This window comes from Mizuhopecten yessoensis, unplaced genomic scaffold (assembly GCF_002113885.1).
Source record: "Mizuhopecten yessoensis strain PY_sf001 unplaced genomic scaffold, ASM211388v2 scaffold7289, whole genome shotgun sequence".
NCBI lineage: Eukaryota > Metazoa > Mollusca > Bivalvia > Pectinida > Pectinidae > Mizuhopecten > Mizuhopecten yessoensis.
Window position 1 is genome coordinate 41,661 of NW_018406973.1, and position 13,746 is coordinate 55,406.

The 13,746-nt window shown below is 42.9% G+C and overlaps 2 protein-coding genes across 2 annotated transcripts in view; both read right to left on the reverse strand.

The window, feature by feature from the left end:
• Positions 1 to 9,839, reverse strand: part of LOC110453440 (protein AAR2 homolog) — a 26,066-nt gene extending 16,227 nt beyond the window's left edge. The window contains exon 1 of the mRNA XM_021502383.1: positions 9,703 to 9,839. The gene's annotated coding sequence lies outside the window, so the exon portion shown is untranslated. The remainder of the gene's footprint in view (positions 1 to 9,702) is intronic.
• A 2,121-nt stretch (positions 9,840 to 11,960) lies between these two features.
• Positions 11,961 to 12,350, reverse strand: LOC110453438. The gene has a single exon (XM_021502381.1). The coding sequence runs from the start codon at positions 12,348 to 12,350 to the stop codon at positions 11,961 to 11,963; it is 390 nt and encodes a 129-aa protein (XP_021358056.1).
• Positions 12,351 to 13,746: the final 1,396 nt, after the last annotated feature.

A 13,746-nucleotide genomic window follows, 5' to 3' on the forward strand; every position in this document is an offset into this window, starting at 1 on the left:
AGAAGTTGTTTAAAGTTTTTAACATATTTGACCCCTGTGACCTTGAATATGGGTGAAGGTCATTCATTTGAACAAACTTTGTAGCCCTTCATCTCAGCATGCTACTGGCCAAATATAATCACCCTGGGCGTTTTGGTTATTCAGAAGAAGTTGTTTAAAGTTTTTTTTTAATACAATTGACCCCTGTGACCTTGAATATAAGTGAAGGTCATTCATTTGAACAAACTTGGTAGCCCTTCACCCAAGCATGCTACTGGCCAAATATCATCTCCCTGGGAAGTTTGGTTATCGAGAAGAAGATGTTTAAAGTTTTTAACATATTTGACCCCTGTGACCTTGAAAATGGGTGAAGGTCAATAATTTTAACAAACTTTGTAGCCCTTCATCCCAGTTTGCTTCTGGCCAAATATCGACACCCTAGGCCTTACGGTTATTAAGAAGAAGTTGTTTAAAATAAAATATTGACGCCAGACGCCAGACGGACGGACGGACGGACGACGGACGCCGTGCCACGGCATAAGCTCACTTGGCACTTTGTGCCAGGTGAGCTAATAATGTGTTACTTATCCAGTTTAATTCAGTTCATTATTGCCCTTTTAACAGAGTTATGGCCCTTTGAACTTGAAAGTTATTTTGTCTGTGGGTATCCTACAAGATATAATGGTCCTTTGTAATTTTGCAAAATCCCTCAAGGAATGAAGCCGATAGAGCGCTGATAAGGATTTTCTAAAAATAGTAACAGCGACCTTGACCCAACAACCCTGAAACTCGAACTTGTCCGAGATATTATAGTCCTTTGTGATTGTGTGAAGTTTGATCCAAATCCCTCAAGGAATGAGGCTGCTAGAGCGCTGACAAGGATTTTCTAAAAATAGTAATGGTGACCTTGACCAGACAACACTGAAACTCGAGCTTGTCCGAGATATTATGGTCCTTTGCAATTGTGTGAAGTTTGATAAAAATCCCTTCAGGAATGAAACCACTAGAGCGCTGATAAAGATTTTCTAAAAATAGTAACTGCGACCTTGACCCGACAACCCTGAAACTTGAACTTGTCCGAGATATTATGGTCCTTTGTATTTGTGTGAAGTTTGATCAAAAACCCTCAAGGAATGAAGCCATTAGAGCGCTGACAAGCATTGGTGTTACGTACGACACAGACGGACTGAGAGGAAAAAGATACATAGTCCCCCCGGTTTCACCGGTAGGGGACTAACAACTTAGTAACAAAATCTGTCTTTCCCCTACTACTGAATATATGTTCACAATCAGTATGCTATGTTCTTCTGCTTTTGATGTTGGATTTATATATCTCTTATTTAAGACAGCTGTGACATGCATTCTTTTCATTTTTGTTAGTAACAATCCACACAATCAACACCACACCATAAACATTTTACTTATTATAATCTATGGACCAACAATAGCTGCTGTGGATCAGGCCTGTGGTTTGGATCAGACACTAAGCTGCCGTGGATCAGGCCTGTGGTTTGGATCAGACACTAAGCTGCTGTGGATCAGGCCTGAGGTTTGGATCAGGCTGTGGTTTGGATCAGACACTAAGCTGCTGTGGTACAGGCCTGTGGTTTGGATCAGACACTAAGCTGCTGTGGATCAGGCCTGAGGTTTGGATCGGGCTGTGGTTTGGATCAGACACTAAGCTACCTTGGATCAGGCCTGTGGTTTGGATCAGACACTAAGCTGCTGTGGTACAGGCCTGAGGTTTGGATTAGACACTAAGCTGCTGTGGATCAGGCCTGTGGTTTGGATCAGACACTAAGCTGCCGTGGATCAGGCCTTAGGTTTGGATTAGACACTAAGCTACCATGGATCAGGCCTGTGGTTTGGATTAGACACTAAGCTGCTGTGGATCAGGCCTGTGGTTTGGATCAGACACTACGCTGCCTCGGATCGGGCCTGAGGTTTGGATCAGACACTAAGCTGCCGTGGATCAGGCCTGTGGTTTGGATCAGACACTAAGCTGCCGTGGATCAGGCCTGTGGTTTGGATCAGACACTAAGCTGCCTTGGATCAGGCCTGTGGTTTGGATCAGACACTAAGCTGCCATGGATCAGGCCTGAGGTTTGGATCAGACACTAAGCTGCCATGGATCAGGCCTGTGGTTTGAATCAGACACTAAGCTGCCGTGGATCAGGCCTGAGGTTTGGATCAGACACTAAGCTGACGTGGATCAGGCGTGTGGTTTGGATCAGACACTAAGCTGCCTCGGATCAGGCCTGAGGTTTGGATCAGACACTAAGCTGTCGTGGATCAGGCCTGTGGTTTGGATCAGGCCTGTGGTTTGGATCAGACACTAAGCTGCCATGGATCAGGCCTGTGGTTTGGATCAGACACTAAGCTGCCATGGATCAGGCCTGTGGTTTGGATCAGACACTAAGCTGCCATGGATCAGGCCTGTGGTTTGGATCAGACACTAAGCTGCCATGGATCAGGCCTGTGGTTTGGATCAGACACTAAGCTGCCATGGATCAGGCCTGTGGTTTGGATCAGACACTAAGCTGCCATGGATCAGGCCTGTGGTTTGGATCAGACACTAAGCTGCCATGGATCAGGCCTGTGGTTTGGATCAGACACTAAGCTGCCATGGATCAGGCCTGTGGTTTGGATCAGACACTAAGCTGCCATGGATCAGGCCTGTGGTTTGGATCAGACACTAAGCTGCCATGGATCAGGCCTGTGGTTTGGATCAGACACTAAGCTGCCATGGATCAGGCCTGTGGTTTGGATCAGACACTAAGCTGCCATGGATCAGGCCTGTGGTTTGGATCAGACACTAAGCTGCCATGGATCAGGCCTGTGGTTTGGATCAGACACTAAGCTGCCATGGATCAGGCCTGTGGTTTGGATCAGACACTAAGCTGCCATGGATCAGGCCTGTGGTTTGGATCAGACACTAAGCTGCCATGGATCAGGCCTGTGGTTTGGATCAGACACTAAGCTGCCATGGATCAGGCCTGTGGTTTGGATCAGACACTAAGCTGCCATGGATCAGGCCTGTGGTTTGGATCAGACACTAAGCTGCCATGGATCAGGCCTGTGGTTTGGATCAGACACTAAGCTGCCATGGATCAGGCCTGTGGTTTGGATCAGACACTAAGCTGCCGTGGATCAGGCCTGTGGTTTGGATCAGACACTAAGCTGACGTGGATCAGGCCTGTGGTTTGGATCAGACACTAAGCTGCCATGGATCAGGCCTGTGGTTTGGATCAGACACTAAGCTGCCATGGATCAGGCCTGTGGTTTGGATCAGACACTAAGCTGCCATGGATCAGGCCTGTGGTTTGGATCAGACACTAAGCTGCCATGGATCAGGCCTGTGGTTTGGATCAGACACTAAGCTGCCATGGATCAGGCCTGTGGTTTGGATCAGACACTAAGCTGCCATGGATCAGGCCTGTGGTTTGGATCAGACACTAAGCTGCCATGGATCAGGCCTGTGGTTTGGATCAGACACTAAGCTGCCATGGATCAGGCCTGTGGTTTGGATCAGACACTAAGCTGCCATGGATCAGGCCTGTGGTTTGGATCAGACACTAAGCTGCCATGGATCAGGCCTGTGGTTTGGATCAGACACTAAGCTGCCATGGATCAGGCCTGTGGTTTGGATCAGACACTAAGCTGCCATGGATCAGGCCTGTGGTTTGGATCAGACACTAAGCTGCCATGGATCAGGCCTGTGGTTTGGATCAGACACTAAGCTGCCATGGATCAGGCCTGTGGTTTGGATCAGACACTAAGCTGCCATGGATCAGGCCTGTGGTTTGGATCAGACACTAAGCTGCCGTGGATCAGGCCTGTGGTTTGGATCAGACACTAAGCTGCCGTGGATCAGGCCTGTGGTTTGGATCAGACACTAAGCTGCCATGGATCAGGCCTGTGGTTTGGATCAGACACTAAGCTGCCATGGATCAGGCCTGAGGTTTGGATCAGACACTAAGCTGCCATGGATCAGGCCTGTGGTTTGAATCAGACACTAAGCTGGCGTGGATCAGGCCTGTGGTTTGGATCAGACACTAAGCTGCCGTGGATCAGGCCTGTGGTTTGGATCAGACACTAAGCTGCCGTGGATCAGGCCTGTGGTTTGGATCAGACACTAAGCTGCCGTGGATCAGGCCTGTGGTTTGGATCAGACACTAAGCTGCCGTGGATCAGGCCTGTGGTTTGGATCAGACACTAAGCTGCCGTGGATCAGGCCTGTGGTTTGGATCAGACACTAAGCTGCCGTGGATCAGGCCTGTGGTTTGGATCAGACACTAAGCTGCCGTGGATCAGGCCTGTGGTTTGGATCAGACACTAAGCTGCCGTGGATCAGGCCTGTGGTTTGGATCAGACACTAAGCTGCCGTGGATCAGGCCTGTGGTTTGGATCAGACACTAAGCTGCCGTGGATCAGGCCTGTGGTTTGGATCAGACACTAAGCTGCCGTGGATCAGGCCTGTGGTTTGGATCAGACACTAAGCTGCCGTGGATCAGGCCTGTGGTTTGGATCAGACACTAAGCTGCCGTGGATCAGGCCTGTGGTTTGGATCAGACACTAAGCTGCCGTGGATCAGGCCTGTGGTTTGGATCAGACACTAAGCTGCCGTGGATCAGGCCTGTGGTTTGGATCAGACACTAAGCTGCCGTGGATCAGGCCTGTGGTTTGGATCAGACACTAAGCTGCCGTGGATCAGGCCTGTGGTTTGGATCAGACACTAAGCTGCCGTGGATCAGGCCTGTGGTTTGGATCAGACACTAAGCTGCCGTGGATCAGGCCTGTGGTTTGGATCAGACACTAAGCTGCCGTGGATCAGGCCTGTGGTTTGGATCAGACACTATGCTGACATGGATCAGGCCTGTGGTTTGGATCAGACACTAAGCTGCCATGGATCAGGCCTGTGGTTTGGATCAGACACTAAGCTGCCATGGATCAGGCCTGTGGTTTGGATCAGACACTAAGCTGCCATGGATCAGGCCTGTGGTTTGGATCAGACACTAAGCTGCCATGGATCAGGCCTGTGGTTTGGATCAGACACTAAGCTGCCATGGATCAGGCCTGTGGTTTGGATCAGACACTAAGCTGCCATGGATCAGGCCTGTGGTTTGGATCAGACACTAAGCTGCCATGGATCAGGCCTGTGGTTTGGATCAGACACTAAGCTGCCATGGATCAGGCCTGTGGTTTGGATCAGACACTAAGCTGCCATGGATCAGGCCTGTGGTTTGGATCAGACACTAAGCTGCCATGGATCAGGCCTGAGGTTTGGATCAGACACTAAGCTGCCATGGATCAGGCCTGTGGTTTGAATCAGACACTAAGCTGGCGTGGATCAGGCCTGTGGTTTGGATCAGACACTAAGCTGCCGTGGATCAGGCCTGTGGTTTGGATCAGACACTAAGCTGCCGTGGATCAGGCCTGTGGTTTGGATCAGACACTAAGCTGCCGTGGATCAGGCCTGTGGTTTGGATCAGACACTAAGCTGCCGTGGATCAGGCCTGTGGTTTGGATCAGACACTAAGCTGCCGTGGATCAGGCCTGTGGTTTGGATCAGACACTAAGCTGCCGTGGATCAGGCCTGTGGTTTGGATCAGACACTAAGCTGCCGTGGATCAGGCCTGTGGTTTGGATCAGACACTAAGCTGCCGTGGATCAGGCCTGTGGTTTGGATCAGACACTAAGCTGCCGTGGATCAGGCCTGTGGTTTGGATCAGACACTAAGCTGCCGTGGATCAGGCCTGTGGTTTGGATCAGACACTAAGCTGCCATGGATCAGGCCTGTGGTTTGGATCAGACACTAAGCTGCCATGGATCAGGCCTGAGGTTTGGATCAGACACTAAGCTGCCATGGATCAGGCCTGTGGTTTGGATCAGACACTAAGCTGCCGTGGATCAGGCCTGTGGTTTGGATCAGACACTAAGCTGCCGTGGATCAGGCCTGTGGTTTGGATCAGACACTAAGCTGCCGTGGATCAGGCCTGTGGTTTGGATCAGACACTAAGCTGCCGTGGATCAGGCCTGTGGTTTGGATCAGACACTAAGCTGCCGTGGATCAGGCCTGTGGTTTGGATCAGACACTAAGCTGCCGTGGATCAGGCCTGTGGTTTGGATCAGACACTAAGCTGCCGTGGATCAGGCCTGTGGTTTGGATCAGACACTAAGCTGCCGTGGATCAGGCCTGTGGTTTGGATCAGACACTAAGCTGCCGTGGATCAGGCCTGTGGTTTGGATCAGACACTAAGCTGCCGTGGATCAGGCCTGTGGTTTGGATCAGACACTAAGCTGCCGTGGATCAGGCCTGTGGTTTGGATCAGACACTAAGCTGCCGTGGATCAGGCCTGTGGTTTGGATCAGACACTAAGCTGCCGTGGATCAGGCCTGTGGTTTGGATCAGACACTAAGCTGGCGTGGATCAGGCCTGTGGTTTGGATCAGACACTAAGCTGCCGTGGATCAGGCCTGTGGTTTGGATCAGACACTAAGCTGCCGTGGATCAGGCCTGTGGTTTGGATCAGACACTAAGCTGCCGTGGATCAGGCCTGTGGTTTGGATCAGACACTAAGCTGCCGTGGATCAGGCCTGTGGTTTGGATCAGACACTAAGCTGCCGTGGATCAGGCCTGTGGTTTGGATCAGACACTAAGCTGCCGTGGATCAGGCCTGTGGTTTGGATCAGACACTAAGCTGCCGTGGATCAGGCCTGTGGTTTGGATCAGACACTAAGCTGCCGTGGATCAGGCCTGTGGTTTGGATCAGACACTAAGCTGCCTTGGATCAGGCCTGTGGTTTGGATCAGACACTAAGCTGCTGTGGATCAGGCCTGTGCTTTGGATCAGGCCTGTGGTTTGGATCAGACACTTAGCTGCCGTGGATCAGGCCTGTAGTTTGGATAAGACACTAAGCTGCCGTGGATCAGGCCTGTGGTTTGGATCAGACACTTAGCTGCCTCGGATCAGGCCTGAGGTTTGGATCAGACACTAAGCTGCCGTGGATCAGGCCTGTGGTTTGGATCAGACACTAAGCTGCTGTGGATCAGGCCTGTGGTTTGGATCAGACACTAAGCTGTCGTGGATCAGGCCTGTGGTTTGGATCAGACACTAAGCTGCTGTGGATCAGGTCTGTGGTTTGGATCAGACACTTAGCTGCCATGGATCAGGCCTGAGGTTTGGATCAGACACACGACAACTCTGGGTAGAGATTGCAGTGGTATATTTAGAAAACGGAATATCAACAAAACAACGTGCTGGTTGTCAACAAAAAGGGAGTTTATCACAGTGAAGCAAAATGATAGGATAAAAAAACATACAAGTATTTTCATGAGAATTTTTTTAAATGATATTTTGCATGAAAAAAATAGACTGAAGAAAAAAATTGAATCCATACTGTAACATTTTCATTTTTGATTACTATCTCACAGCTATTTTTTATTCATAACAGAAAATCTGCTGTTTTACAAATCTGCACGATTAAAAAAAATATATACAGTTTTATGTGCTGAACTGATTCAATTTCTAATTGAGGAAACAATACATTTTCTCTATTGCTAAAACTATACATAAAGCAGAGTCATATAAAGCATATAGTCAGTAAGTTGCTAAAACAAATGTATTCATACACAATATATATATGATATATAGATCTATTGACTCTCTTGGCTGCAATGATGGGTATTGAAAAATGACAAAAATTGTGATTTCGCATATGCTTCTTATTTTAATAGAAACTTCATATAAATCCAGTTTTTATAGCATTGAACAAATTAATTTTTACACATAAAAAGCACAAAAATTGTAAAATACTTTGCATAAATTATCTCTGGATGCAATATTTATAAATCATTGAAGTTAAGTTTGAAGTAATCCAAAGGGCTTATTTGTAAAGATATATATACATAATATGTATATNGGAAACTTAACTGTTATATACACTGTATAGTTATACATGTAGGTCTTAGTAATTTAACACATCACGCAATGCTTGAAAGAGTACAGCGGTCACACTAATTTGCGCCATAGGAGATTTAGCGCCATAGGTGCGCCATAGGAGTTTTTGCACGCCATAGCAAAATGTGAGTGTTTTATCCACAAAATATTTCGATTTTTCCATTGGTATACTCATTTAACATGTTTTGGTAAAGTATCATTTAAAAAAAATGTGTACTTTGTTAGAAAATCGATCTTGATTACGAAGCACTTTTACACTAATTAGCGCCATACGTGTTTTTTCACGCCATAGCTAAATATGAGAATTATTTTCAGCAATTAACTGTGTTTTTCCTTTGGTATATGCAATATACAGGTTTTGGTAAAGTTTCATTCTTAAAAAATGTTTATTTTGTTAGTAAATCGACAAAATATTTCTTCGCGATTCACAAGTCAAAAATAAATTACAAAAACATTAAAGACAATGAAAATATTTATTAATTACACATGTACAATACAATTTATTTATGAGTACAAACATAAAATAATTTACACACAGCTCTGAAACAGAAAAAAATCTATTGAAGAAAATGGAGATATAGATTTTTGATTTAAAAATACAGTAGAGTTAAAAACCCACAAACGAAGACAGTGCCTAACCAAAAATTTAGAGACAAGAAATGGGACTGGGAGTATGCCGAGTCTAGTGTCTTACCTTGATGAGCTGCGTATTCTGATGATGAGGTAGCTAGTGTAGCACCAATATTTATACAGCCTAATATTTCAGTTAATTATACCAAGCTGTTTCAGGAAATAATAATTCTGTTCAAATATGTTAAAACATGCTAATTATGGATGTAAGTAGTTATCCCAAGCTGCTAGAGGAGATAATTGAGTACTGATTAAAGTAATTGGTGACTATTAGATAGACTGTGGATGTGGATAATGTATAACATTGTGTGCTGTGTAGATTTAGATGTATAATTGGTGAATTCAATAAAGATTATAATTGTGTTGTACAAATGTTATTAATTAATCTGTTCATTAAATAAAATTAATGTATATTTATAATATTTAAAAAATGTGTTATTCTCTTTAATGTTTCTGTGATTGATATTTAAGAAGATGTAATAAATAAACTGTTGTAAATAAATTCTAAAATTAATTTAAAATTTGTACTAGTCATGTCTTATTGATTGCTATGGCGTTTTTAGCAAATGTACGAGTTAATTCCCTTGAAATTGACTTATGAATATTTTGTCGATTTACTAACAAAATAAACATTTTTTAAGAATGAAACTTTACCAAAACCTGTATATTGCATATACCAAAGGAAAAACACAGTTAATTGCTGAAAATAATTCTTATATTTAGCTATGGCGTGAAAAAAACACGTATGGCGCTAATTAGTGTAAAAGTGCTTCGTAATCAAGATCGATTTTCTAACAAAGTGCACTTTTTTTTTAAATGATACTTTACCAAAACATGTTAAATGAGTATACCAATGGAAAAATCGAAATATTTAGTGGATACAACACTCACATTTTGCTATGGCGCGCAAAAACTCCTATGGCGCACCTATGGCGCTAAATCTCCTATGGCGCAAATTAGTGAGACCCGAGTACACAGTACCGATATTCCGATACATTTACAGTACAACCTGGCCCCGCCCTCACTAATGGCCGTGCCGTAAAACATATTAGAGGATATCGTCTACAACAGATTTCGTCTACAATGTATTCTAGAAAGAAGATGTATCACTCGAAATAAAGTAATGTCACCTACCTTTTCGTTATTAATTAAGTTGACATGTGCGCATAACGTTGCAATCCCGTTTATGCAGAACAGGATATTGTTTTTCGACGAAGGGGAGGTCATTCTACGGCAAGTATAAAGCGCCTCCATGAGTCTGAGTGGTGAGACGAAATGTCTAAGTAATGGAGTAAATGTCGGTTTGATATATCCGGAAAATATCAGACTTGTTGGATCATACTACAGAGACGTATTTATATCACAATATAATACATTGGTCATTTGATACAGAAACTTTACTGGTAATCTACGAAATTCAAAGTTCAATTTATATTCATATATATATCGAGTCTGATAACAGCGGCCTGTTCAATATCGGTTTAGCCAGAGACGTAGATATATACTTACAACCTTGTAACGTACAACCAAGTTACATTGAATTAAGGCCTATCCCGTGCATGTACATTTCCAAATATATATAATAAACACCTTTTTTTTTTATCATATCCTCTACATATTTTACCACGGGACTTCTACACAATACCAAATATATACTGTACAAGTACATGTAGGATACATCTATTTTAATTATGCATTGAGGGAAAGAGTGACCATACTTGATGGTGTATGCAGGTCTTGTAAAGTTATTTTGTTATTATAATCTAGGTTATTTGCTCTTCAATGTGCGGGGATCGACTCTCCGTGATGCAGATGCTTGTTTCAGCGCAAATATATTAATTTACTTTGGATATGTTGTTTTTTTACCTGACTTGGCCCAACGTTATGTCGTATTTAATTCATTGCTATATTATTAGTGCATACAAACTGAATCTCTTCCCCGTCGAAACTATAACAAATTACGTTGGTACTCTGTATCTTTTAGAATTGTTAAAATATCACGTCCTTTCTGATATGTTTTGTTTAAAATATTACACTTCAACGGCTTAGCAGCGAACTGCTTGTATTTGACCACACGCCAACGTAAAGGGTGGAGATCGGGGAATCATGGGAACTTTTGTTCACGTGACAACCCGGGCAGGCCAGGACTATCACACGTGACTTCATTTTATTTAAAATACAAGCATTTGAAAAAACATATCAAAAGTCCGACTGTGCGCTATAATCACGATGCGTACATTATAGATTTATAAAAATATTGAAATCCGTGAATCTGTCTGTTCAGTTAATTAACCTTAATTTAATGAATACCATTGCGTAGGGGAGATAGCATGCCGTAACGTACAACTTACGTTCGCAGGTGAATGTACACAACGAAAATGTTTCATCAAAACTTAATTAATTCAAGACTGTAACGACATTTCAGGTGAAGCACTAAAATAGAGCAGTGATGTTTGTGATTTCTCTCATATTTAAATGAGTAACTTCAATATTATAATTAGGTTTTACCGATGTTTTTTTCACAGCGGCAGGAGTACATAACAAATTGTGTAAATAGCGACGCTGATTGCAAGAAATCAATTAATAAATTAGGGCTTCCTATTTACCTTCCCTTCTGTTTCAACAGTAGTTTACATGTATTTAGATTTCCAACGTTTTGACCCCTAGAGTCACCGTGTTTATCCAAGTAGACTTTTCACGGCACTGCTAAAAACGCGATACCTCTGTACAATACAATTTTCATTGGATTAGTAGAATTAGGTTTGATAAGATGTAGAAGCCTGATGGCAGCCCTGTGACATGTGTTATACTATTGAACTGGACACATTTTATAATATTGAACAGACTGCTATCGGACTCGGTCATGCTTAACGTAAGGGCAGCACGTGCAATTTCAAACAAGCAGTGTCATTACTGCACACCATTTAAAAACCGTGTCTTTTAAAACTGATGATATTTGACTTTGTTCATACAATTTTGTGTATGTAATATCTTTAATTTATACACACACACGTACTATAAAACGTGTCACAATATTTCAAGACCGACTGGTCCCTTTGTCAAGCGTTGACTGAGTGAGTTATTGGTGTAACTTTTACCTTATACAAATACAACACTATGGCATGTCGGTGCAGCGTTATATTACATGTGTATACTGTATAACACTTTAACCATGTACTGTACAACATTATACCAGTACAGCATAGTATGATTGCTTACAGATGATGGTGATTCTGCATCTGGTGGCATCCTTGACTTGTCATTGTCACTGCTGTCATTCTAGTCGCGAAGCCTCATTTGACGTCATCAGGTGATGGCCAGCCCTCCTCAAATGTTTCGACCCTTAATCACTACATCCTCCGGCTGGTGGGTCAGTAGTGGTGGCCAAACCACTACGCGTCTATGTCGGCTTCCACACCGGCTCTTCTCGTTTGTGCCATAGCCACAGCTTCTCCCAATCGTCTGATGGCGGTAGCTCTTGCCCTCCCAGTGAGTCCTATCGACTGTAGTGTCCTCCACACTGACTGTGCGGGGAAACCTCTACAGCCAACCTCCACTGGAAAGAGCCATACTGTCCATCCTCTGCTCCTGTACTTTTCCATCAGCTCATCATACTTGGCTTTCTTCCTCTCGTGAGCTTCCTCGCCGCCTTCCTCCCATGGTACGGTGAGCTCTATGGCGATGAGGTGTCTGGATTGCTCTGTCCATATTACCATGTCAGGCCTCAGTGTTGTTTCCACTATTCCTGGAAATACAAGCTTCCTGTCGAGGTCAACATTCATCTCCCATGTTGGCGCCCGTTCCAAGATGGATAAAGTGCTTCGAGGCTTCACTGTGGCTTTCTCCCATGTAATATATATAGAACTTTATCGTACACCAACAACCTTGTAACGTACATGTAAACAAGTAACATTGAATTAAGGCCTATCCCGTGCATGTACATTTCCAAATATATATAATAAACACCTTTTTATCATATTCTCTACATATTTTACGACGGGACTTCTACACAATACCAAATATATACTGTACAAGTACACCTAAATCATGTACTGTACACCAATATACCAGTATTGTTTTGAGTGGAAAGTCGATGTCACATCGAGTACTCCATACCAGGAAGGCCTCATATCATGACTGAAATGACTGAACCCTTTTAATTCTTCGGCTGTTTCAGTTTTTTAACATATCTGTATTTTTGACTTTGAATACATGTCTAGGTTATTCAAACATTGTTGCACTCCTTTTCGGAAAAAAGTAACGATGCATCATGATTGTGAACCTCCTTGTTCCGTAGAAGAACCTGCATGAGTGTTGTAACAGTCGAATATCAATTAAGGTCACTTCTTTTCTCAGACTTTGTAATTCTCAATCAAGCTACAGGTATATACTGATTTTAGGCTTCTGTATTCGTCTGCATAAGCTGTTCGGGTATTTTAAAAGATTTGACACATATTAACTTGAACAAAAAGGGCAACATTATTTCTTTCCCCCTTCTCTTCAACACTCTATGTCAGCAAACGCATACTACTGGCCATATATAAATGTATAAATAAGCGAGTTCGAACGAATTTGTTTACATTTCGGTTTTACTGAATCGTGTTTACGCTTCGGTATTACTGTATCTTGTTTACACTACTGTATCTTGTTTATACTACTGTATCTTGTTTACACTACTGTATCTTGTTTACACTTCGGTATTACTGTATCTTGTTAACACTTCGGTATTACTGTATCGTGTTTACAGTTCGGTATTACTGTATCTTGTTTACACTACTGTGTCTTGTTTACACTTCCTTATTACTGTATCGTGTTTACACTTCGGTATTACTGTATCGTGTTTACACTTCGGTATTACTGTATCTTGTTTACACTTCGGTATTACTTTATCTTGTTTATACTTCGGTATTACTGTATCTTGTTTACACTACTGTATCTTGTTTACACTACAGAATCTTGTTTACACTTCGGTATTACTGTATCTTGTTTACGCTTCGGTATTACTGTATCTTGTTTACACTTCGGTATTACTTTATCTTGTTTATACTTCGGTATTACTGTATCTTGTTTACACTACTGTATCTTGTTTATACTACTGTATCTTGTTTATACTACTGTATCTAATTTAAACTACTGTATCTTGTTTACACTTCGGTATTACTGTATCTTGTTTACACT